Consider the following 26,974-nt stretch of genomic DNA (forward strand, 5'->3'; position numbering starts at 1 on the left):
AATGCAATTTTTTGGCATATATTGGCTGGCCTGGCTGATTTAATCCTTGTGTGATTAAGTTCCAATTTCTCAATCTGGCTGAATTTTACTCTAGAATCCTACTGTTATTTCTTAATTTTGCATTTACTCATTGATCATAAATGACGGTGTGTAGTTACCCTGAAATATTTACAGGATGCCCTCACAGCTATTAAAGGAGGACGGATGCCATCTCCTGGAAGTATGCCGTCCTTCGAAGAAATTAAGGACATACTAGGGTTTAACAAGTACTATGAAGAAGAGAAGCGTTATGCAATCAACATCTCTCAACTTACTTCACAAAGCGGTGGGTGAAAATTGATGTGAAACTTGATTAGAGAAATTCAAGCCAGAATCATTATGCTTTTCATTGAGAGTCATTTCTTGACGTAATTCTGACTTTTTCAGGTATACTTGGCCTGGATAGGTTTTCTAAAGAAAAGCTGTTCTTCCAGTAGAATATCAACTTCTTTTTAGGTTTTTGTTCTTGTCATGTTTGTTGAAGCTAAATTGGCAGTAAGTAATAAAATGTTTAGGTTTTCGGACCCAGCAAAAGAGAAAAAATAGTCTTGACTGTGGATTGGCATATAATTAAATTTTCTATCCTATAGGTTGTTTGGAAACAATACCAGTTTGAAGTCAATATGTTTTAGAAGTGGAGCCCTCTTGAAATCTCTAGAATGTCCAAACACTGGTTTGCATCTTGTTTTTGAGATGTGCAGCTTGATGTATAACTTTCTTCTTGTCGTACTTTTGGAACAGTTAGCCTGAGCACAATTCACTTATCAATTTTTGGTGATATAGGTTATTCTTCGGCAAGCAGCGATACATACAGTACTCAACAAATTTCTCAAGGTGATAAAGACCAGAAAAATCAAAGTGTACAAGATCCTGTGGTTGAAGTAGTCACTCCTGAAGTGTATAATAAATATGCTGCAGATAATTCTAGTGGTCCATTTTCAGGGATCTGGTCAATAAAATTGAGAGTTAAAATTACTGGACGTGATGGGTTTGAGAAGCTTGATATCCAAATTCCTGTAAGTTATCTTGTTAATGATTTAATGACTATACCATATCTTTGTTTAACTTATTTTGTGTTGGTGAAATTAAAAGAAATTATGAAGAAGGAAGGGAATGCAATTAAAATGGTACTATATCGATACTTATCTCAAATATCTTAATTAATTGGACTGTGTAGCTTGTTGATAATCACCTACACGTAAACATGCTTCTGGGTGTGCATAGGAAAGCAATTGAATGTATGACAATTTGCAGAATGGTATAAATTCCGTCTTTGAACAAATTCTAGGTCACTTGTCAAAGTCATTTAGAACATGCGAAGAGTATTTGTAACAGTAAGTATTTGCTAATGCATAATTATCATAACACATGTCCTGCCTCTGTATCTGCATTGCTGCATTTTCTTCTCCTATGTTTCTTCCTCTCTCATTTTCCTGTTTCCTTTGTCTTCTTGTTTAATTTTTGACAAGCTAAGCTTTTCTTGCTGCTGTGGGAAACAAAATATCGATTCTAGTTATCTTACTTGATCTTGTGATTAAATAAAATGAAGTATTCCAACTTCCAGTTCTTTGTTTCCAATCATGCTTGGCCTGAGATTGAGTCCAAGCTCTCATAGTCCATAAGAATGATTATTGAGTGGATCTTACATCTTACAGGAGTGCATCTCATGAGATATAGCTACAAATTACCCGTGTGAGATTAACTACGCACATGATTCATTCTTCTATCCAAGCATTTTAATATAGAACCAGCCAAGAAGAGGAAGTTCCCACATCGTTAGCTCCTAGACACCTATCATTATCAACATTAACAATAAACATAAATCTGGAGCTTGATTTCTGCTATAGTTCTACTTTTCAAGATTGAGCTTACTGGCAATATAGTTAGTTTTGTTAGTTTTGCAGTGAGGCAAGCTTGCTATATTTCAAATTTCCACTTCTCTTAGGCAGAACTTTGTTGCCTTACCGCAAGCAAGGCCCATGGGCAGTGTGCCATGGTTCAGTTATATGTTCTCTCATATATTAATTCCTAGCTGGAGAAAAAAAAAAGCCATTAAAGATAGTATCAAGCTTCCCTCAGATTTCACTAAACCAAACTTTTTCTACATTCCTCAGAATTTTAATAGAATATTCAGCACTTAAACTTAATTCTGACTAGTTCTATGATCCCATCATGCATATTTTAGTCACTTGTCAAACAAATATTGTGCTAGGCAATTAATCTAGGTCTGGACAATGCCTATAAATATTTGTATGTGTGATGCTTGTGGCTTTTATGACAAGTCCTCCAAAGAATATTAAAGTACCTGGTGAAGCATTATCCGAGGATAAATACAGTAACACCTGAGTGGTTGGTATAACAACGATTTGTGGGCTGTGTGGATGAATTGAATGCGCTCTTCCTGCGGTAATATCAGATAAAGGTGGTAGGGGCTAAGCCAAAATTCCCTGGTTTCTTGATAAGGAGAGTGTCGACCCGCTGCACTGAAAATATCATTAAAATACTTTTATGAGAAGGTTTTATCGAAAATGTGAGAAAACAACAAATATTTTTTGGTTTTACCGCTGCGACATAGAAGGAACAATATTTGGCTAAGCGTACCTTTCTTCTTTAGAACAATCAGAATCAGAGATTTTTCCTTGTATGTTAAGGAAGGCAAACTTGAGGACATTCCACAGTGTAGTGATTTCAATTCTCAACAGTTACAATGTCTTACTCCCTGGCATGCTAACAAATTCTTCTGTTCATGAAGTTCTGGACTTCTTGAAAAACTGGTCAATATCTACCGAAAATTAGACTGCCTATCATGGTACTACAAGCTTTGGACAAGATTCCATGCCAAATGATTTTGATATAAAATAAACATTTAAATTACAAGAATCTCTTAGCTAAGACAGTTCATATTAGGTATTGGAACATGAAGCTCACGATGGCTTGAATCACAGCTTAGAACTTATGAGAATCAATTGTTGAAACTTGAGAATGATTTTCAAAACTCGTGCCATGCAGTGCAATGATGAAAGAATGTAGATGCTGAATGCTCAAGACCTGCAGATTAACAACTGAAACAATCCATTTAGATGTCATCTAAGGAATGGTAACCCAATTATCATAACTTGCTTTTAGATACTCATAAACATGATAGAATAAATTATGAATCTAGGATTCTTGCAAAATGAAAGTGAAAAATAGATAATTTGAAATGCAGAAAGTTCTGTCTTTACAACATTAGTGGACTGCTAAATCCAGTCATCTACTAAGGGGCTTATTCATGCAACAAGAACATGAATTCTGTTTCCAGGCCATTTGACTGGCCGGGATTGAGACGAGACAAACATTTGTTCATCAGGTCATTTGGTATGTGTTACAGCACCCAGCTTCAAAGATTGCAAGAAGTTGATAAACTTGTTTGGCAACAGTTTAGGGTTTTGGAAGCGAGGGTGTAGAAATTAAACAACAATTACGGGCTAAAATTAGAAAAAAAATGTAGGAAGTTAGAAAGACAAAGAAGAGAAGAATTAAACCCTTGAAATTGCTCATTGATATCTTTAGGTGTCATTATTAAGCTTAGAGTGCATCACAATTTGAAGAGTACATTATTTACATAGGCTCTACGACCTTTTGCTATTTTTACTAAGATTAACACTTATTCAAGAATTCTAAGACTTCACTACTAATTGAAATGCAAAAAAATAGAGATTCCCTAATAGAACACTTTGAGAAGATGTTTGAAATTACTTAATGGCCATTACTTAAATATGTTTCAGCAAGTAGGTAAATACCTATGTGCTCCACATATATATGTGTGTGCGCAGATACACACACCGATGCACACACACATATATATAAACCTGATGGAAAAGATAAATGATCAGGGAAATCAAACAGCAATAACAAAGATTGTGACTCAAAATGTAATGAGAACATTGAAGAGGAAAATTAGAAGTAGTGCAAAACTAAGCCCTAAAAGTAATGGAAATGGTGCACAAGTTGTGGATGTTTCTCTCTATCTCTCTCACACACCACACAAACTCATGGCGTCACCTCCTGTGGAAGGACCTCAATGGACATTGCAATAACAGGTACATAGATTCAATTTCTGGACGTGGTTCTTCCACAGGTACATAGGTTCAATTTGTAGACATATGTAGGTTCAATTTGAGCCTATGTACGGATATTGTAATGTTTGTGAAGGTTCTTCTGCAGCTGGTGAGGCCTTGCGTTTCTGTTGTGTATGAGAGAGACGGAGAGAAATGTCCACAACTTGTGCACCATTTGCACTACTTTTAGCACGGCTTAGTTTTGCTTCCATGTTGTTAGCTGGACCTTTTTCCTCTTCCTCTTTTAATCTTCTCATTACTTTTTCAGCCACCCTCTTTTTTTATTGCTGTTTGATTTCTTTTATTTTTATCTTTTCCATCAAGTTTATATATGTATGTATTTATGTACTTGTATATACATGTACGTGTGTTTTTTTGTGTGTGTGTGTGGACATACATTTATGAGATCTGCAATCTTAAAGCTTCAATGAGTTAATTGCAAATTCATTTCCGTTTGTGAAATCACTAAATCTAGAGACAGCTGAGCTCAAAATCATGATCCTTGGTCAGGTAAGCTGGGCATACAAGAATATTTTCTTATGAAACATGGATCACCAAATCCACAAGTTCCAATAAGGCTTTGGTTCATGCATTTTGACTTCAACATACTTCTAATCAAATCAATAAAACAATCAAGATTAATGCTCTGATCTTTGGCCACTTGAAGAGGACTAAAATGGTTTATGGTTTATGCATATGGTGTTTAGAATTATGCTCTCTGTTCTCTGCTTCTAATCTTTTGTCGATGTGAATCAAGCTATTTCTTTTCCCTTTCTATCTTTTCTAAAGCCAAGAATGGGATTCCTTCTTGTTGATCTTGATGATTGGACCTGCCCAATTTATGCAATCCCTCTTTCAAGTTTGTTCAGAATTTTCTTTTTCATTTTGTACTGTTCATCGTATATGGATGAATAACAAGTACATGTAGTCAATAGAGTAATCACCTAATCTTTAAATGTCATTCATTCAAGCTACTGTTAGTTTTCTGGCATGACTTGTCTTGAAATCAGAATCTGTTTTAGAAATATATTTTGACTAGCTCATTTCCTCAGGCTGGATTCTTGGAAGGAATAACCAATATAGTTCCAGGTATGTGTTTTTAATATGTTGGAGATAATTGAAATTAATGACTTATATCTTTGGTGAAGTTCAGAATAATCTTTCCACTTCTACAGCTTTGGGGGGTATAAACATCAAAGCGCTCTTGGATGATGCTGATGCAGAAGGAGGCGGCAAAGTTTTACTAGATTTCAAAGACAGGATGGGTGATAGGATTCAAGTCTTTTTGGAATAAAGATATGAAATTCATTCTTTAAAGCTTAAGCAGTAGTTTATGCAGCTTCTTCTAGGAATCTTTACAAAATGAGCACTTTATTTTATAAATGGACTGCATGAACATGGATTGAGCTTGTCCTGTAAATGTCCGTTGTACATATGGATTTATGTTACGTTATTTAGTGTTTTTTTATTAACCAGTCATTGGATAACTCTTATGTGCTTTCTTGGTTTTGGTAAGGTCTTATTCCTCTGTTCCGAGACCCATTTGCATGGAGAAGTACGTCCTATAATTTTACAGTCAAACAAAATGGGACCTTAATCCAAAAATTTTTAGAAACATTTCCTTGGCTTGGGCTATTCCCTATCTAGTGCAGCGAACGCTTTACAAGCCCATCCCAATTAAGCTTCAAACCAATGGAGCAAAATTCTCGGTCTTTCTCATTTCAAGTGTCAAAGCTAGATCGATTGACTAATTAAAACTTCCCTCTTCCCTTTGTCTCTTTCATGTTGAAAGCGCTTACTGAAATTGCTTCTAGAAATCCTTAGTATTTTGTTTATTGACTAAAAAATAAATTCGTGACATGAACGAATAACACAGTTAATAAGGTTTTACCTTTTTTTTTTTCATTTCCAAGAATGGGAAGGCAATTTCTTCAACCTAAAGGATAACAGGTCTTATATCGCTGTTCCCCAATTTGCATGAGAAGAGATTAATAATTCTTTTTCAACAAATGGGACTTGAAAACTAAGAAAAAGGGGGAGAAAAAATACTTTTCTTCCTTCCTTTGGACTACACAATATACATATATATATACACAAGTGTAACTACCTAATTAATATATGATACTTTAATCATATGATACCTAATTAATACATGATACTATAATCATATGATACCTAATTAATACATGATACTATAATCATATTTTTCCTAATATTTACACATATCTTCAACACTCCCCCTCAAGCTGGAGCATAGATGTTGCTCATGCCCAGCTTGTTACAAAGGTAATCAACTCGAACCCCATGTAGAGCCTTCGTAAAGAGATCTCCCAATTGTTCTCCAGTCCTTACAAATCCTGTAGAAATCAAGCCCTGCTGTATTTTCTCACGTACAAAATGACAATCTATTTCGATGTGTTTTGTTCGCTCATGAAATACGGGATTGGATGCAATATGAAGAGCTGCTTGGTTATCACACCACAATTTTGCAGGCATTGAGGTTTTGAGACCTACTTCAGTTAGAAGTTGATTTATCCACATGATTTCACATATCGATTGTGCCATAGCTCTATATTCTGACTCTGCACTCGATCGCGAGACAACATTCTGCTTCTTACTCTTCCATGAGACCAGGTTTCCTCCAACAAAGACGCAAAATCCAGTTGTGGATCTTTGATCTGCCTTGGATCCTGCCCAATCAGCATCTGAAAAACACTCAATCCTAGTATGACCATGATTTTTATACAGAATACTACGTCCAGGAGCTCCTTTTAAATAACACAAAATTTGTTCTACAGCTGCCCAATGATTAACAGTAGGATTAGACATATATTGACTAACAACACTAACTGAATACGCGATATCTGGACGAGTCACTGTAAGAAAATTCAACTTTCCAACCAATCTTCTATACCTCCCAGGATCTTCTAACAATTCACCTTCTTTTGTGAGCTGCAAGTTAGGAATCATTGGGGTACTAGCTGGTTTAGCTCCCAATTTTCCCGTTTCAGATAGTAAGTCAAGAACATATTTTCTTTGGGACAGGAATATCTCCTTCCTACTCTTTGCTATCTCAATACCCAAAAAATACTTTAACAGTCCCAAATCCTTTGTCTGAAATTGACTATGGAGAAAAGTTTTAAGAGATGAAATACCTGCAGCATCATTCCCAGTGATAACAATATCATCCACATATACTACCAATAAAATAATACCAGCTTCAGACTGTTTGTAGAAAACAGAATGATCAGATTTGCTTTTCTGCATCCCAAACCTTTTAACTGCTTGACTAAATTTTCCAAACCAAGCACGAGGACTTTGTTTCAGTCCATACAAGGACTTCCGAAGATGACAAACCTTCCCAGACTCCCCCTGAGCAACAAACCCTGGTGGTTGCTCCATATAAACTTCCTCTTGGAGGTCTCCATGAAGAAAGGCATTCTTGATATCTAGTTGATGCAAAGGCCAATTATGAGTGGCTGCCATAGAAATGAATAACCTAACAGATGTTAACTTAGCAACAGGGGAAAAAGTGTCAGAATAATCCTCTCCATAGATTTGGGCATAGCCTTTGGCAACAAGGCGAGCTTTTAACCGAGCAACCGACCCATCAGGATTGAATTTAACTGCAAAAATCCACTTACTCCCAATAGCCTTCTTCCCTGCAGGTAAATTTACTAAGTTCCAAGTATCATTACCATCTAGAGCATTCATCTCCTCTATCATAGCATTGCGCCATCCGGGATGGGATAGGGCTTCATGAACAGTTTTAGGAAGGGAGATAGAATCAATAGATGTAATAAAGGAACAAGAAGAGGTGGGTAAATGATTATAAGATACACACGAAGACACAGGATAAGTGCATTGACGCTTACCTTTGCGAAGAGCAATAGGAAGATCATCACTTGAGATAGGATCTAGTAACGAAGGAACTGGTTCAGGGCATGCATCAGGAGACTTTTGTCGTCGAGAATATACCTGAGTAATTGGAGGTTTAGCAGGGGAAGAACTTGAGGATGTGACAGTATAGATTAACAAATCATCATCCTCCTCCTGACATGAATGAGATGAGGATGGGGTAAAAGGTGTATTTTCAAGAAAAGTAACATCAACTGACACAATATACCTGCCGAGACTAGGACAATAACATCTATATCCTTTTTGGACACGGGAATAACCCAGAAAAATACATTTCAATGATTTGGGGTCTAATTTAGTGACTTGGGGACGAGAGTCACGAACAAAACATGTACACCCAAAGATTTTAGGTTCGATGGGAAACAAAGGTCTATTTGGAAAAAGAGTGTTATAAGGAGTCCCACCATTCAGAACAGATGAAGGCAGACGATTAATTAGAAAGCAAGCTGTGGACACTGCATCAGCCCAAAAATGTTTAGGAACATGCATTTGAAATGATAAGGCTCTTGCAGTTTCGAGCAAATGTCTATTCTTTCGTTCTGCAACCCCGTTTTGGGATGGTGTATCCACACAAGAGGTTTGATGAATAATGCCATTTTGCACCATATAAGATTGAAAAGGTGCGAATAAATATTCTTTGGCATTGTCACTTCGCAATATTTGTACAGAACGCTTAAATTGAGTCTTGACCTCAGCACAAAAAAGCACAAAAATGAGAAAACAACTCTGACCGATTTTTCATTAAATATAACCAAGTCATACGAGAATGGTCATCAACAAAAGTAACAAAATACTTGAATCCAGTTTTAGAAATGACTGGACTAGGTCCCCAGACATCTGAATGAACTAATGCAAAAGGAGCATCCGCTCGTTTATTGACTCTAGGACTCAGATTAACACGATGATGTTTGGCAAACTGACAAGACTCACAATCTAATAAAGACAAACTCTGAAATTATGGACAAAGTATCTTTAACAATGGGAGAGAAGGATGACCCAGCCTACAATGTGCTTCAAATGGAGTTACAATTCCAGAACAAGCTATGGACTTTGGTATCTGTGTGTCAAGAATATAAAGACCTCCAGATTCATGCCCTTTACCAATAATTTGTTTCATCGTAAGATCCTGAAACAAGCAATAGTCAGGAACAATTGAGGGCACGAGTAAGTTTACTCACAGAAATTAGATTAAAAGACAACTCAGGCAAACTTAAAATAGATGACAATGAGATTAATGGAGTGGGGTTAATTGAGCCTGATCTAAGAACATGAGATTTTGACCCATCAGCTAAGGTAACTGTAGGTGCAGATGTGTGTGGTTGAAAGGTAGAAAATAGACTAGAATTACCTGTCATATGATCTGTGGCACCAGAATCAATTACCCATTTGGAGGACGAGGACACAAGGCATGTGTTTGGTTTACCTGACTCAGCGATGGCAGTTACGGGAGTAGATGAAGACTTTAATGATTCTTGATACTGAGAAAATTTAGCAAATTCATCTGCAGAGATCGTAACAGACTTTTCATGATTAATAGCATCATTGGTAGAAGCAATATGTGCGGATTGAGTTCTCTGGTTCCTGTACTGCAATTTCTTACAATCACGCTTCATATGGCCCGGCTTTTGACAATAGTAACACACAACCACTTCTGCATTCTGTCCCCGAGTGTCAATTCCTTTACCACCACCTTTGTATTGCTTCTTTCCAAGACCAACAAGAGCACTGCTGGACTGAACAGACTGGGTATTCTCTGTGCGAAGCACCCTACTAAACACATCTTGCAAGGATGAGATCTCAGGACTGGAAAGAATTTGAGATTTAGCAGCTTCAAATTCAGGTGAAAGACCAGCCAAAAAACTCATAATTGCCATCTGTTCCCGTTGAGTTTGCTGAACTTTCACATCAGAACTAAACGGTAACAACAGATTAAGCTCCTCATAAGTTTTCTTAAAATCCATAAAATAAGTCATGATGGACTTATCTTGTTTCTCTGCACGATAAAAGGCTTGACACACCTCATATATGCGAGAAATATTCCCTTTACCAGAATACAAAAATTCTAAATACTCCATTAACTCCTTAACAAATTCACAGTGATTAATTAAGCTAATTACCTCACTGTCAATAGAATTCCGTATTTGTAGGAACAATCTAGCATCTTCCCTTAGCCATGTCTGTCTTGAACCATCTTTTGGAGGATCATCAGTCAGATGATTGTCTTTATCAATGCTTCGCAGATAAAGACGAACCGTTTTGCTCCAATCAAGATAGTTAGAATTGTTGAGTTTGTGGTCCGTGATCTTAGACATCACAGGAACCACATCAGACGTAACGACAGATTTCGTTTCTGCCATGGGTTCAGAATTAACAGAATAAAAACAAAAAAGGACAGATCTGAACTCTTTAAAACAAGAGTGAAGAATAGAACACAGATGTGTCCTATACAGAACCAGATGAACCGAATGATGACTACTGAATTTTCCGGCAGCGGACAGAGACCCTAACCTTGATGGTAGGGCTCTGATACCATGAAAACTAAGAAAAAGGGGGAGAAAAAATACTTTTCTTCCTTCCTTTGGACTACACAATATACATATATATATACACAAGTGTAACTACCTAATTAATATATGATACTTTAATCATATGATACCTAATTAATACATGATACTATAATTATATGATACCTAATTAATACATGATACTATAATCATATCTTTCCTAATATTTACACATATCTTCAACATACCCCAAATCTTGTGGATATAGTCAATTTAGAGATTCAAGTGTACTCTTGTTTACTATATGTATCTCGCACTTGATCTGAAGGAAATTAGCAAACTGAACTTTTTATGTGCATAATTTGCAGTGCTTCTATTTGCCTCCCTGACAATCCTAGAACTTTTCCACCTGTATTATGTACAGCACCAATAAAGGTTTGGTCTTCTGTTTTTGCTTGGAAGTTTTTTCTTATCTTTATAGACATGCTTTTAGCCCGGGGTTAGATCTGCTGTCAAAACTGATTTATCAGTTGCTATACAGTTTCAGTATGCCAATTACACAAATCCCAAGTACAAGAAAACAGGAAAAGGATCATTGAAGCTTCAGTTGATCAACCAGAGATCCGACTTCTCTTTTGCTCTATTTTCTGGTGGATTATTAAAAGTATGCCAGATTTTTCTTTCCCTTGACTTAATAAATGTAATTCTGACAATTTTTTCTATTTCTTATCTCTTCTATCAGATGTTTTCATCCCTGACCTGTATTTTTCCTCAAGGACATATGGGAAATATTCTTGATTCTTTGAGAAAATCGCATTTTTTCTTCTTCCTAGATATGATCTGCGTCCAAAAATTTCTATGTGCAAAAGTTGCAATGATAAGGAATATTGAGTGTATCTTATTTTTTAACCCAAGTAGATGAAATAGCACTCCCACTTGAATCTGATAATGAGTGGACTTTCTAAGGCAGTCACTCCTGGCCATAATTAAAACCAAGAGAAAGGCTAGTGCTGCGATAAGAAGAAGATTTTGGAACCTAGGCACCATAGTTATGACCTTTGATACTAAAATTCTGATTTCTTTTTTCATTCTGATGAAGGTACTATATCTACCATTTCTTTTGCTCTTCATGCAAATTGGTTGGAACTTGCTTCCAAATTAGAGTCTCTTTCACTCAACTAGTTTAATGTTCTCGTGTTTTAAGTAATAAATCTCTAAATCATCCATTTTTCCAAATTCTCATTTAAGGACCAGAAATGAAGGGTTTGTGATACAACGTTAGCAGGTATTGAAAGAGAGCTAGTGCATTTGTTTTATACCTTTTCTTTTTATTTTGATTTCCAGTAGATTTTTACTCTCTCTCTCTCTCTCTCTCTCTCTCTCGGTCTGCATGTGTGTTTGTATCAGTGCATCAATTCCCCTTATTTGATAAAAGTTTGCTTTGTTTCTTCTCTAATATCAGTTTCTATTTCGTTGCAATTTTCTCTTATTAATTACAGCCAAAGCTAGTTGCCATCTCAAATACAATCACCTTTGCAAATCCAAATGCTCCTGTCTACCCACGCTTAGCACAGGGAAAGCAATGGAATGAAGTAAGTCTACTTTTTTCTACAGTGGATGACACGCCTTCATGTTGGCTATTTGTGTCATCGAAAAAGGAAATGAAGTTGTAAAAGTAAAAATCAATCGAGAAAAGCATTTCAATGAATGACAGCCGACCTCTATCGTTTATTGCCTCCTGCACATGCCAAATCTTTGAGTCAGTTTTTGCTGGCAAATGCTTATTCTAGGACCAAAACGTCTGTTCATATTCATGACATCTTCTAACTAGCTAGCTAGCATATTTATGATATGCTTATGGTATGAAATGATGCTTAGATGACTGTGACATGGACAAGTGGTTATGGACTTGATGAAGCAGAACCTTTCGTAGAATGGGGTCTGCAAGGTGAAGAACAGAGAAGTTCTCTAGCAGTTACGTTGACTTTTGACCGTAACACCATGTGTGGTGCGTTACACACCTTCAAACTATTATGACCTATGTACTATATGGAAATAATCGTTCTTGATATTGACCAAACAAATGGTTTTAGTATATGTTCCCATGCCTGTTTTAGGACATATTTAACTTTAATCTGATCAAAATGTACAACAAACTCATGAGCACATGCATGACCAAAGCATTGCCAATAATTGGTTACTGCTATCTGCATGTACATTAAAATCTACAGCTCACTCATGCACTTATGTATGACGAAAGCATCAGTTAAAGTTTTTCTGGATCAACACCAATAGTAATCTGCAGACTGCAGCTGTCCAAGCTGTTGCAGAATTATAGCATGCATGCTGATCTTAAGTTAGCTTGAATTTTCCTTGAATAGCGTGATAGTGTTCTTACCATTCTATATTGATTTCAGGACTTCAACTTTTGTAACTGTCTATTTCTTCATCCTCAAACAATAATATTGTGCTTTACCAATAGGCAGCTAAATAGTCAACTTTTAGCACTCTGTCCCACTAAGTTTGCAGTGGATATTCATTGGTAATGTCAAATTCTGCAGGTGCTCCTGCCAGAACTGTTGGTTGGCGTGACCCTGGATTCATTCATACTAGTTTTCTGAAGGAGTTGTGGCCCAATTTAGTGTAGGTTATAGATTCTTATGAAAACAAAAAATTTGGTTCTTTGTCAAAATTTTTTCTTCTCTTTTGACTGCTTTAAATATCTGTTTCACAAGTGGATGGTACCTTTTGGTTCACTTGTTTAAATAAAAAAGTTGCTAACCTATTAACATGCATTAGTTCTCTTCTCCCTCTTTTACATTGATAACATCTCCTAGTTAAACTTCATGTAATTGAAAATTAATGTTATGGCTTGAATGCATCTGATCAAAGTTAACTTCGAGAGCCTTCAGAAAATATGAGAAAAAATGAACTATATGTTTTTTATGTTTCAATTACTTAACAGTGACCTCCTTATTCCTTCTTGCAGCTACACCTACAAGCTGGGGCATAGAATGTTCAATGGCACATATATCTGGAGTCAGATGTACCAATTTAGAGCATCACCTTATCCTGGGCAAAGTTCTCTCCAACGTGTTGTCATCTTTGGTGATATGGGAAAGGTTTGAAACTCTTGAAACAAGAATCTTTAAATCTTTTTCTTTATTATGTCATCAAGTATGTCTATTTTTTCTCAACCATATTTGTTTCTTTTCAAGGCATGTAAAAAGATTGTAATGCTTGCAATTTGGTTAATATCATATTATGTGCCTGTCAGCTTCGGTGTCAGCTTATCTCAAGCTTACGTATCTTTGTTTTCAGATATGACCTCCTTCAGTATCAAACTCTCCTCACTTGCTGCACTGCAGGATGAAGCTGATGGCTCTAATGAGTACAACGATTTTCAACCAGGATCTCTTAACACGACAAAGCAGCTTATTGAAGACTTGATGAACATTGATATAGTCTTCCACATTGGAGATATATGTTATGCCAATGGGTATCTCTCCCAGTGGGATCAATTTACTTCTCAGATTGAGCCAATTGCTTCAAGAGTACCTTACATGATTGCAAGGTATTTTCTGTTTAGTCCTAGAACTAGTTGAGCATGTTTTTGTTTTTCTTGTTTTCTTTTTCTGGGGTCATGCTAATAGTTTGTCTACACAGTGGAAATCACGAGCGCGACTGGCCTGGATCAGGTTCATTCTATGATACCATAGATTCAGGAGGAGAATGTGGTGTCTTGGCTCAGAACATGTTTTATTTTCCGGCTGAAAATAGAGCCAAGGTCTGGTAAGTGGATTGGTATATAGGATTTTCTTGAAATAAAATAACCATTCAGATCTTAGCAATTTCAATGCTGTTGGTGGTGTTTCATAATTGACGCTTTGCATGTCTACAGCATTCACCGTTCTCTTCTTATCCATAAGGTTATGTAACTCCCCCCTCCCCACCCCCACCCAAAAAAACCCCTCCTCCTCCCCCCTCCCCCCCCCCCCAACCAAAAAAAAGGCTAAAAAAGGAAATGACTCTGCTTGGTGTTTTGCAACACTTTGTCGGCTATGTGAAGTTGCCTACATCACATTAGTATCTCGCTTTAAAAAAAAAAAAGGCCACCTTCTACATCAGTTTTTAGCTTTAATGGCCTTGTTTAGTTGATTGCTTTTTAACTACAAAGTATCACATTTGAGTTTATCCTGGATATACACGTTTTCTCTCTTAGAATGTAGCATAAAGAATACAAAGAGTTATAGATCAGTAGAGTCCTCATCATACGTTTCATGTACTACGTAAACTTCTAAATACTCTGAAAAGCGGTAGGTGTCGCAGGATTGACACCAAACTGTTGCTTTATTATTTTGTCAGGTATTCTACCGACTATGGCATGTTCAGGTTTTGCATAGCGGACACAGAACACGATTGGAGAAAGGGATCAGAGCAATATAAATTCATTGAGCACTGCCTTTCCACTGTAGATAGACAGAAGCAGCCGTGGCTAGTTTTCCTGGCGCATCGAGTTCTAGGCTATTCTTCATGTGCTTGGTATGCTAATGAAGGATCATTTGCAGAACCAATGGGAAGGGAGAGCCTTGAAAAACTTTGGCAGAAGTATAAAGTTGATATTGCCATCTTTGGTCATGTTCATAATTATGAAAGGACGTGTCCTGTTTACGAGGTACTCCTACTAAAAGAACGATGCTCTCACACATGCACATAGATGTTTTCGCCTTTTTTTTCTATAAAAACAACAAAAAGAAGAGATTTTGCTCGATTTGAGTCGTATAAAGAATCCCAAAGAGCAGAGTAGACTTCCAGTAATTGAGTCTCAATGGCAAGAGCAATATATAGGATCATTGATTAAGTTAGTTGTACTGCTACATGAAAAATAAATGGGCATCTGCTCTGATCTTTTTGTTGGTTTGCCCTTGGAGTAATGCAATCTCTATCACTGCCTTCCTTCCAACAGAATGTTTGCACAAACAAGGAGAGGCACTCATACAAGGGTGCCTTGAACGGGACAATTCATGTGGTTGCGGGAGGAGCAGGAGCCAGCGTTACTGATTCTGAATTTTCTGGCATCCAGACTGCATGGAGTATTTTCAAGGACTTTGATCATGGATTTGTAAAATTGACTGCATTTGATCACTCAAATCTGTTGTTTGAGTACAAAAAAAGCAGAGATGGCAAAGTTTATGATTCCTTCAAGATCTCCCGCGATTACAGAGACATCTTGGCGTGCACGGTGGACAGCTGCCCGAGTACAACCCTGGCCACTTAGTCTCTGTAGATGGAAGTCGAAAGCAGGTTGAATTTGTTTATCATAAACATTCCTAGATTGGAGAATTCTTGTAGGAATTTCAATCCTGCGTTGTAATGCGTATGGAAGCAGTTACTGATAATGTATCAAAACAGCCATACTTACTGAGTTAGTCTGCGGAAATAATCATAATCATGATGTTAAATAAAATTGGAACAGGTCCCAAATTCCTAATAGACCCAACACAACTTATATTAATTGTTCTTTTTAAGTTTGTGGATTAATTTGCAAACATTGCACGGACTATTTATATATGTTGGTATTGATATATTGTTGTTAGAAATTAATTAAATTTCGAGTCCTTTATTGACAAAGTCCTGCATCATGAATCCAACCTCGAGGAGATAGACTCCCATAAAACGCTCAATATAAAGATTTTTTTGTGACTCTTGATAGAAAGAGCAATATTAATATAAATAAATCCCATAATGCATGGCTTTCTTGGATTAATCTAGATGTCGTTTTCAGAATTCAGACAAGGGACACTTTTGTTCGAATGTTCACTTGAAGATTCCCCGAGTTTCTTCACAATGCTAAAAAGTTAACAGTACACTGAACTGAAACTCTTATCACCTTATAATGCTCCTTCAACTTGAAACGTCACGGACTCCTAAGGATTGAGACTGACCCTTTTAGTAGACGCTTGAATAACCACCGCAGCCGAGGTCAGTTCTCAATCTTTTTAACATCTGTGTTTCTTTTGGAGTAAGTTCTTTCATGGATTGATTTAGTACGTTTTTCTTGTGAATCCCACCATCTGAATCTCCTCTGCCTTTGCACATTAGCTTCACAGCTCAGAATATAGTGCACTTAAATATGGATTTTTATGCGTGTGGGGGCAGAGAGTTTCCTATTTACTTCATGAATCACTCTTACTTTCATTGCTAAATTAGCAATTTTGCGATTGTGTGCAATCCCTTTTGGAAAGTAGTTAAGCTCCAGCAAGTTCCTTTGTTTGGATAGCTGATTAGAAGCTAGAAGTCGAGTATCATCATTTCGGACAATTTCCACATCAGTATTAGCTGTTGTTTTAGGGTACCATGCGAGTTCTTGTGACTTTCCTGGCAGTTTTCTCTGCTCTTCTCCGCTTTCCAGGGGTTAAATCTCATGGAGTTCAACCACTCTCGGCGATTGCCCTCCACAGAGCTGTAATTGATATTGATGATCAAGCTTATATTAGAGCCACCCCTTTGATTCTTGGAGTGAATGTAAGACTTGATTACATGACAACTATTCGTCTGCACTCTTTTCCTGTCTATTTGACAAAAAATACTTCTAAAAAGATACTAATTTTCTGCCAGAATTTATAGGCATCTTTGCTTGATTTTAACCTCTTTCTATAGTGATTTCTTATCTATAGCAGCTCTTATTTTCAATTTTGTTGCAAACGTCAAAAACTGCTACTCTTGACTCGCATGGAATTCCACCACTTTTCCAGGGGCAAAACAAAGAATGGGTCACTGTAGAGTATGGCATTCAAAATCCATCTGTTGATGATTGGATTGGAGTCTTTTCTCCTGCTGATTTCAGGTACAAGAAATTTGTTTAAATTTGAATTCCATTTCATGATTGGTCTTCTACTGGGCCCTTCATTTTTGTTCCCCAAAATATCTTGCACTTTTTTTGAGTAAAGTTCATCTGGAGATTTAGAGTTGAACTTGATTGTGCCTCTTACATTACACGAAGGTGATAAGCTAATTCAGCCAAAATTTTCATATAATTTTCAGTGCGTCTACCTGCCTCCCTGATAATCCTAAAACTGTTCCACCTCTGTTGTGTACAGCACCAATAAAGGTTTGTTCTTTTGCTGTTCTGGGTTGGAAATGTCCATGGCATGTGCGCATGCTTTTAGCTGAAGTGTCTTTGCTTTGAAACTAATTTTGTCTGTTGCAATGCAGTTCCAATATGCAAACTACTCCAACCCCAAGTACAGAACTACTGGAAAAGGAAGATTAAAGCTGCAGTTGATCAACCAGAGATCGGATTTTTCTTTTGCACTATTCACTAGTGGATTGTTATCAGTATGCTGGCATCTTCTTACCCTTGCCTACTAGTTCCTACCTTTGCTATAATGTATTTTTCTCTCATTATAGTTTCTTGAAGGACTCACTTCTCTTGGTTATCTGAAAAAATTTACATATCTTACTTCTTCTTATTGAATAATCTCTTGCCAAAACTTGGGACAATAAGTAGGCCAAAGTATGTTGATCTTATCTTTATGCCTTGACAGTTTATGCCATCTGATATTGGTTGGACTTTCTCTGTGGATGATCAGTTGTTTTGACTTTTCTCAGTAACGTTCTTTTGTTGCCTTGGAATTTTGTTCTATTGATTACAGCCGAAGCTGGTGGCCTTGTCAAATACAGTTACCTTTGCAAACCCAAATGCACCAGTCTATCCACGCTTAGCCCAAGGGAAGGAGTGGAATGAAGTAAGTTTACTTTGTTGTACAGTTGTGGATATGTCTTCAGGTTGCCTACTGTTGTCTGCCAAATGTAAATATGGGAAAACAATAACTTCTCATAATCGGGAATAATTTAGCAAGAAAGCAAAGGTAATCTCGACAATAATTTGTTATGTATTCGGGCGCCTGGCTTCCATTGTCTAGTTCCTTCTACGCATTCTAAATTTGCCCATTGACATTACTTGTTAAAAAACAATGGGTAAAAAGTCTCCTTATATTCATGACGTGTGGTCATCTTCAAATGTGCCGGTAATAAATGTATGAAATGATCTCCAGATGACTGTGACATGGACAAGCGGTTATGGACTGAATGAAGCAGAGCCTTTCCTCGAATGGGGTCTGAAAGGAGGAGAACAGAGACTTTCTCTAGCAGTGACATTGACATTTGATCGTAACACCATGTGTGGTGTGTTATATTCTGTGAAGTATTTGTACTTCACCTGCATTTTACGCATAATAGAAAACTATGTTGCAATCAAACAAATATTTTTGCTGTATGTTTTTTACGTTCAACACGAATAACTTACATCTGTATGCAATCAATCTACACCAGTTTTAACTTCGACACAGCACAGAAAGTCACCACGGAGGAAGCATCACCACAGAATGCATGTAGCTATCAATCAATGTTAATTAAGATGAAAAAGTCATTTTTGGATTATAGGAATTGAACTTCTGAGCACTCTAGTTTTCGTCCTTGACTGATATTACTATGCTTTACAAATTGGCAGAACATGACAAGCTTTATGATGTACACTGATGTGCTATGACAAACTGTGCAGGAGCTCCAGCAAGAACTGTTGGGTGGCGTGACCCTGGATTTATTCATACAAGTTTCTTAAAGGAATTGTGGCCCAGCTCAGTGTACGTCATTAGAGAGTCTGCAAAAAAGAGATTAGACAAAAAAAGAGAGAGCATCACATGGTCTTACTGGATGCGTTGTTATCTAGGTATTGCTTACTATCAGGACATGACAAATAAAACTCATCATATCCGCTACTTGATTATGCAGCTACACGTATAAGTTGGGCCATAGATTGTTCAATGGCACATATATCTGGAGTCAGATGTACCATTTTAGAGCATCACCTTATCCTGGGCAAAATTCTCTACAACGTGTGGTCATTTTTGGTGACATGGGAAAGGTTTGAAAACTTTTGGATACAGATTAACATGTATACCTTTTTCTCTCACTCCATCAACGGATCTTTTTTTTTTTCCATAGTTGCATCAATGTGGAATATTTGTACTGTTTTTTAGTTTTGTCATCAAGAATCCATTTGCACTCAAAGGAGTCAATTATGTACTGAACCGACTATCTTCACTTATTGTGCTGCAGGGTGAAGCAGATGGCTCTAATGAATATAACAATCGTCAGCCTGGATCTCTTAATACAACCAAGCAGCTCGTAGAAAACTTGAATGACACTGATATAGTGTTCCACATTGGAGATATCTGTTATGCAAATGGATATCTTTCCCAGTGGGATCAGTTTACTTCTCAGATTGAACCTGTTGCTTCAAGAGTACCTTACATGATTGCAAGGTTTGTTTTGAATAGTCCAAGAACTAGTTGAGCATCTGCTTCTATTGTGCTTTTATTAGGTGTGGTGTTGATGATTTGTCTTAATAGTGGCAACCATGAGCGCGACTGGCCTGGAACAGGTTCATTCTACAACACCATGGATTCAGGAGGAGAATGTGGTATCTTGGCTCAGACTATGTTTTATGTTCCTACTGAGAACAGAGCTAAATTCTGGTATGCTGACAATATGTTTTGAATTTTCTTGAAACATCCATGAAAATCTTTCCATTACTTTGGTTAGTTCATTTGTTTGTGTTGCAAAATTGACAAGTTATATGGCAATCAAAAATCCATCTCCATCTACATGGTTTCAAGCTTTTGAGACAATTAAACTGCTGTATTAATAAATTCATAAAGAAACAAATAAGATGAAAACAAGTAGAAAATCCTCGCGATCTTTCTCACATGCAATCTAAGCATTTAATACTTGGAAAGGTGTGCCAAGAATGACATCAAAATGCGTGTCGTCTTGTTCTATCAGGTATTCCACAGACTATGGCATGTTCAGGTTCTGCATAGCTGACACAGAACATGATTGGAGAGAAGGAACGGAACAGCATAAATTCATTGAGCACTGCCTCGCATCTGTCGATAGACAGAAGCAGCCATGGCTAATCTTCCTCGCACATAGAGTTCTTGGCTATTCTTCATCTCCTGTGTATGCTTATGAAGGATCATTTGCAGAACCAATGGGAAGAGAGGGTCTTCAAAAACTCTGGCAGAAGTATAAAGTTGATATTGCCATATTTGGGCACGTTCATAATTATGAAAGGACCTGTCCAGTTTATGAGGTAGGTATTACAAACTTGACCTATCCTATAGGAGATGTCTATACTTTAGTCATCTAGCTGCATTTCGTGCATAACTTATTGAGAGACAGAATAAGGTTCTCCAGGTCAAGAATTGCTCTCTGGGTCTTTAATGCCTCAAGCAATTTATGAATTTTCAGTTAGTTTATCTTTGGACTAAAGACACTACATTCATGTCTTCCTGTCTGTCCACAGAATGTTTGTACAAGCAATGAGAAGCATTACTATCATGGCGCCTTAAAGGGGACAATACACGTGGTTGCAGGAGGAGCAGGAGCAAGCCTTGCTGAATTTTCTGCCATCCAAACTGCATGGAGTATTTTCAGAGATGTTGATCATGGATTTGTAAAATTGACTGCATTTGATCATTCAAATCTCTTGTTTGAGTACAAGAAAAGCAGAGATGGCAAAGTTTATGATTCATTCAGGATCTCCCGTGACTATAGGGACATCTTGGCCTGCACTGTGGATAGCTGCCCAGCTACAACCCTTGCAACTTGACTATTGGATGAAGGACTGCCATCTGCTAGACATTCAAGGCTCCTAATTAATGCTATATATGCTATGTTGAAATGAAGTAACTGATATATTTGTTGTGAGAGGCGATAGACTAGTAGAAAGGCATTCCTCACATATATGTCATACAACAGAAAAATAATCTTTCTTTTGTGTGAAAAAAATAAGCTATCACTAGCTTAACTTTGCCATCCACCAATAATAAAAAGAATTTGGTACTTCATATACATTTTGAGACCCAGACCAATGCTCAGTTATTTTCTGCCGTAACACAAATAGACCCCAGTTCCCAAATTCTCTTAGTTGGGAAAACAAAGAGGAACTTTGGAGAGGTTATGAATTTATGATCGCTGCATTCCCTAGAGACGGTCTTGGCGAAATTTGGAACTTCAGGAACCAGGAACAGAATTTCTCTAGGGAAAAAGAGCATTCCAAAGTTAACTTTTACACCGCTTGGTTATGTTTTCGAGGATACAGAAAGTCTTGAGAAAGTGGATTCTGCTGGTACGCAGCTTAAATTTCTAATCAGAATGTAACAACACAAAAAGACAGAAAACAACTTTGAAGCTGACAAAATAAGCCGTAACATTCAACTTTCTCTGTAAATATTTTCTTTTGAGATATTGGCAACAAAGTAAACAGGTTCAATCTGTGCAGGATCAAAAACGGTGGATCAAAATAACATCCGACTCACTTTCACTATTGAATCACAATATAATTTGTATATTTCCTTCACTCAGCAGAGTCACACCAATGATCTGTAAGGATTTATAATCCCAAGTTCCTTCTGCCCGCATCTTTCAGAAAGTCTCCCAATATTCTTTGATCAAATATCATACTTGGCACCTGCAGACAAAGTTTCATCAGTTTTTGACCAGAACTAATTGAGATAACTGAAGCACAGGAACAAGTAGGTCGAACCTTGTCTCCAAAAAATATCTTCGAGTTATTAGCAATTGCTTCAATGAACTTGAGTTCCAAATACTCAGGAGTAAGCTTCATTTTGTTCGCTTCTGCCACTTTCATTGTTCTGAAACATAAAATAACAGGAGATTGTTAAAGTCCCTTGCTGTTACGAAACTCCTTTTTTAGTAATCTAAAAAGCAAAGAACATTCACCGATAAAACTCGGCATCAGCCAAACTCTTTTCACGAGCCATGTATATAGCATTTGCAATCTCCTCTTGCTTCCTTGTGCTTTCTTTTTCCATCAACTTTTGCTCCATCTGGATCTTGCTAACATGAGCATACTTTTCAGCTTCACTTATTGCTACCTTCTTCTGCGTCTCAGCTTCCTTCTCTGCAACTTTCTGTCTCTCCATTGCAATCAAGACCTACACATAGAACAGAAGAACAGATACACCTCATTAGTATGGAAAGGTTAAGTTGATAAAATTGGTCATAAAAAAAGTCTTCACCGGCACCAGGAGAGCTCCATTATATTACATGAAAGGAAACATAAAATAGCCAACATCTTCACTATGTTTAGACAAATGCAAATCTAGAAACCTATAGTATTAAATACTTGAGAGAATTTTATAACAAATGCTCATTGAAGTATATGGCATTGTTTTCTTTCATGTACATGGAGCATGCTATCTTATGGGGGTCCCTGAAAATTATGAAGCAACCTAGGGGCGAAGAAAGTGAGATGAGTCTGACTAATTCAATTTGAACCCAAAAAAAAAAAAAAATCATCTCATTCTGACATGGTTATTCAAAAGAAAATCAAGAAGAAATAAAAGTAAAAAAAAAAAAAGGAGAAACAAATAGAAGCATTACCTTTGTGCGTTCCTCTTCCATCTGCTCAAAATTCCGCCTTATACTGTCAGGGATCTTAGGCTTTGTAACACGAACACTGATAATTTCAATACCAGGAGCATAACGTGTGCAATCAGCTTGAAGAGCATCTTTCATTTTCTCATCAATCTGGAAACAATCACACAGTCATCTTATCAAACAAACAATCACAAAAAAGATATAATTCAAAGAGCAGCAAGAGGATTGTGGAAAATTTCACACTGTAGTTCCAGCTCCAAACAGGAAACTGTCTAAAGAAAACAACAAACTGAAGAAAATGAACCAATATGTACTTTAAATAATAGACATAAAGACCAAATCATATTAGTGAAAACTTAATATTCATTCAGCATGGGCATTGGAGGATATGCACAGCATATATTTCAGGAATTTCTAGTTTCAGTAGTTAGGCAGGCATTTCCTAAGAAGGATAGGTTAACCTTCTCACCTGGTCAAACATATCAATGTAAACCTGCTGAAGGGAATGTACGCTGCAAAACTGATTGATCTCATGATGGATTTTATCATATATCCAAGTATTGTCATAATTGACACCATAGTTGAGCAGCGTTTCATAAACATACTGCTTACGAAGGCGGTTAACGACCTGCAAATATGCAGGTTAACACATACAGCAAAAACAATCATGAAGATAATAGAAGAAAAGGCGAGTAAGAAGGTAGATCTGATCAAATTACTTCTATCTTCTCAAAGTTGATCATTACACCCCCTTTTGTTCCACAGGGAATATCCCTCACCTGCATTTTAGCCCAAAACAGATTATCAGCAACCAGTCATGAGGTTCCCATTCTAATACAACTTTGCAATAAAATAATCCCCATGCTCACATTCACGCAAATACAATAAAATCTATACCAAATCTGTTTGAAGAGTAACTTGAATGGGCTCAAACTGGGTTATCAAAGGCAATTTCACATGAAAACCTAAAGACAGAAGAGTCTTAATCAGATGGCCGACATATCATACGAACAGAGAAATTAAAAAAATCCATTAAAAGATTAATACTCTTATGATGCAGAGTTAAACAACATAAAGCAAGAACCTGGATCGGTAATTGTCTTCAGAAGAGCACCCCCTCTCCAATAAACGCCAACATGGCCTTCTGGAACTTGATGTAAAGTAGCCAAGCTATCTAGCAAATTGGATGAAGAAGGAACAAGCACCTGTGACGTGGCCTGTAGAATGTCACAAGTTTCTTTATCATAGGCTTTACAGACAATAAACTTGTAGTTACCTTTCATAAAATTCTACGGTAACTAACAAGGATTTGTGATCCTAGTAACAACATTTTGACTTATTCTTAAAAAGTGTAACTGATCACCTAAGAAACAACCTACTAAGTGCAGTAAGGGTTAGCCAGCATGGTTCGGAAGGAAGTTTGAAGGTTTGCTAGATACTTTTGTGCTGTGTCCACTAGATTTCCTACTGAATCAGAGCCAAATGATTGGCATATTTAAGAGTGTCGTATTTCTGATCTTTACGGTCAACAGTTTATAGATTATGTCCCTATGTCCCTTTTTTTATTATTGGAAATGGTCCCAGAGCTGTACTATAATTTTTTCTGCTATGCTAAAGAAACATTTTTTCACCTCAGTTAATCAAATAAGGACGTGAAGATGACTCAAACTTAAAACTCCTCATTAGATGATAGAAGAGACCATCTTCAATGCAAGGAAATTGTCTCAAGTTGGATAGCAACCCCAGATCACCATACAAATGTGGTAGATGTACAGGATGGGGATTAGATCAGAGATGTTTGGGTTAGCTTAGAGTTGGAATTTTGTGTGTTATCGCGTACTTTACTCGTTGATATACATCTATCTTCCCCTTACTTAAAGTCAAATGCTGCTGACTGCTCTCTATTTTGTGTAATCGTTCAAATTATCCCTTCATGCATGCTGATTTGACTTCCAACAAAGACGATAACATTATTAAAATTATCAACAAATTACAAAAAGCAAGAATATCAATTTTTGGAACACAACTTCAATGCCATGAATGAAAAGAAAGTACAAGTGGCAAAAAAATAAACAAGAACAGGGCTAAAGAATTTTCAACAACCAAAGGCAACTAAGACTTTTCCGTGTCAAGCAAGCGATGGAGCATAAAACTAACTCTATCCCTACTCTAAATGCATAACTTTAGCACTGCTTAATTCAACAATTTTAGCATTGATGTTTTCCCCAGTTTGTTCAGGATATTCCATTAGTGCTATAAGTTTCTCTATAAGCTTATATGATCGAGGAGCAAAAATTCCAATTGAATTACGATAACGACCTCTGAGACCTTTACCAGTACTCATTTGATTGCTCGTTTTGTAAAGTCATCCATAATTTACAAGTATTGCAATTTGCCTTTTGAAGAAAATTTTTTTTTTATGAACTTAAGAGTTTACCTTACTGGTGCATCTTAATGTTTTTGTATCGATCCATCCTCAACAACAACATCTTGAACATCAAATTAAGTAAACAATCTGCCTCTAGAATATTAAGCTACATCACACAGCTAGCAATAAGCCTTCAAATGTTAATTTAATGCTCTAAACTAACCAAAATTTCATTTCTAGCAGAAGACAACTGATATAAATAGTAACTCAGGAATTACATTGAAGCAGAAAAAAGTACGTCGCACAATCAGATAATATCACCAGAGCACCTAAACCCGGAAACTCCCCTTAATTTACCTTAAAAATGAAACGCCTTCACAATTTACCATATAATAGTAATCTTATTAGTGTATTTATTTTGAATTAGAAAAAAAGGCTAGCCAATAAAATGTTCATTTACCTTTTGAAAATGTAGCAACCATCCAACAGCAATGGAAATAAATTACTTCTCAATATTCCATAATGAAACTCACATAGGCAATTCAAGTAAACGATTCCCAACCTTTTATGAGAAGCAATAAAAAGTCCTCAGTTCCACTTCATTATTAGTAAAACTAAAACATCCCCATATTCATCTACCTACACATAAAGCCGATACGTATTTAATACATTTTTCTGAAGCGAGACCACAGATAAGCAGTTACACTACTTTCGAAAGATATATAACCGTTAGTTACCACGAGAAAAATAGCAATGAAGGCAAAGAAGACTGTTAGGATCGGAGTGAAATCTGGGCCAGCGGGTCGCGGTGGCAGCGGCGGTTGCGGAGCGGCAGCTCCCTGCTGTTGCTGAGCATCCATGGCGGCGCGGTTACAATTTCTTAGCTACTCAGTCGTCTCCTCCCGTTCGTCCTTTTTCCTTCTCCTGCAATTGTAACTAACTAGCACGGTACTAATGTAATTTCTTCATCCTCATCACTTCTTCTGGTCCTACTTATAGCCATTGCACTTAACCTAAGTTGGAGGAAGGAATAACAATAACAAGAGCAAAGAAAAACATTAGAAATTTTTGCATAGAAAAACCCGAGTTTCTGCCAAGAACATTTGATTTCGGGAGCGTGGCACGGACGGTCCAACCGTCCCTTTACACTGCAACATTTTTTTCAACATTTTGTAACTCTATCCTTATAATAAAAGTATGATATTTTATTACTATTCATATAAGTGTTATATGTAATAATTGTGTCTCTATTATTAAGTTTTATAAATAATTCGCATAGAATTAAACATTGTTCAAAAAATATTACATCGTTCAAAACGATTGTTATTGACAACCATTGGTGCCCTTGATCATTTGATCTCGTTGTGACATCACTCAATAACGTGTAAAAGTCGCACAATCGATAATGTGTATAGAGGTGGTTTAAAAATTTATTTTTGTACTATGATTTATTGCTTTTTTTTTCTTGGCGTGTGTGTAAGATATGTGAAATAAAAAACATCAGTAAAAAGATAAATCTGATAGTCTTATTAATGACATTTTCTTTTTTTGGATAGATTGTGAAAAAAGTTACATAA

At 36.8% G+C, this 26,974-nt stretch overlaps 4 protein-coding genes across 4 annotated transcripts; 3 read left to right on the top strand and 1 right to left on the bottom strand.

Annotated features, from left to right (window-relative positions):
- The first annotated feature begins 177 nt into the window (after nucleotides 1–177).
- On the top strand, nucleotides 178–5,468 carry LOC113754146. The gene is made up of 4 exons (XM_027298497.1): nucleotides 178–325; nucleotides 823–1,055; nucleotides 5,192–5,228; nucleotides 5,315–5,468. Exons 1-4 carry the CDS (start codon nucleotides 205–207, stop codon nucleotides 5,431–5,433), a joined length of 510 nt encoding a protein of 169 aa, XP_027154298.1. The 5' UTR covers nucleotides 178–204; the 3' UTR covers nucleotides 5,434–5,468.
- Nucleotides 5,469–10,912: 5,444 nt separating this feature from the next.
- LOC113752635 (probable inactive purple acid phosphatase 1) lies at nucleotides 10,913–16,054 on the top strand. Its single transcript, XM_027296728.1, has 10 exons — nucleotides 10,913–10,996; nucleotides 11,103–11,225; nucleotides 12,061–12,153; nucleotides 12,440–12,569; nucleotides 13,123–13,204; nucleotides 13,551–13,683; nucleotides 13,930–14,135; nucleotides 14,228–14,353; nucleotides 14,927–15,236; nucleotides 15,528–16,054. Exons 1-10 carry the CDS (start codon nucleotides 10,913–10,915, stop codon nucleotides 15,837–15,839), a joined length of 1,599 nt encoding a protein of 532 aa, XP_027152529.1. The 3' UTR covers nucleotides 15,840–16,054.
- Nucleotides 16,055–16,407: 353 nt separating this feature from the next.
- Nucleotides 16,408–21,478, top strand: LOC113752923 (probable inactive purple acid phosphatase 1). Its single transcript, XM_027296976.1, has 13 exons — nucleotides 16,408–16,543; nucleotides 16,913–17,086; nucleotides 17,317–17,408; nucleotides 17,606–17,672; nucleotides 17,777–17,899; nucleotides 18,217–18,309; nucleotides 18,619–18,748; nucleotides 19,125–19,206; nucleotides 19,355–19,487; nucleotides 19,682–19,887; nucleotides 19,975–20,100; nucleotides 20,408–20,717; nucleotides 20,931–21,478. Exons 2-13 carry the CDS (start codon nucleotides 16,919–16,921, stop codon nucleotides 21,234–21,236), a joined length of 1,836 nt encoding a protein of 611 aa, XP_027152777.1. The 5' UTR covers nucleotides 16,408–16,543; nucleotides 16,913–16,918; the 3' UTR covers nucleotides 21,237–21,478.
- A 256-nt stretch (nucleotides 21,479–21,734) lies between these two features.
- Nucleotides 21,735–26,527, bottom strand: LOC113753257 (erlin-1). Its single transcript, XM_027297358.1, has 9 exons — nucleotides 26,135–26,527; nucleotides 24,114–24,246; nucleotides 23,927–23,994; nucleotides 23,749–23,808; nucleotides 23,499–23,657; nucleotides 23,033–23,179; nucleotides 22,370–22,584; nucleotides 22,173–22,281; nucleotides 21,735–22,097 (listed from the first exon to the last, which is right to left on the bottom strand). Exons 1-9 carry the CDS (start codon nucleotides 26,255–26,257, stop codon nucleotides 22,020–22,022), a joined length of 1,092 nt encoding a protein of 363 aa, XP_027153159.1. The 5' UTR covers nucleotides 26,258–26,527; the 3' UTR covers nucleotides 21,735–22,019.
- Between the last annotated feature and the right edge of the window lie 447 nt (nucleotides 26,528–26,974).

This window comes from Coffea eugenioides, chromosome 11 (genome assembly GCF_003713205.1).
Source record: "Coffea eugenioides isolate CCC68of chromosome 11, Ceug_1.0, whole genome shotgun sequence".
NCBI classification, from domain to species: domain Eukaryota; kingdom Viridiplantae; phylum Streptophyta; class Magnoliopsida; order Gentianales; family Rubiaceae; genus Coffea; species Coffea eugenioides.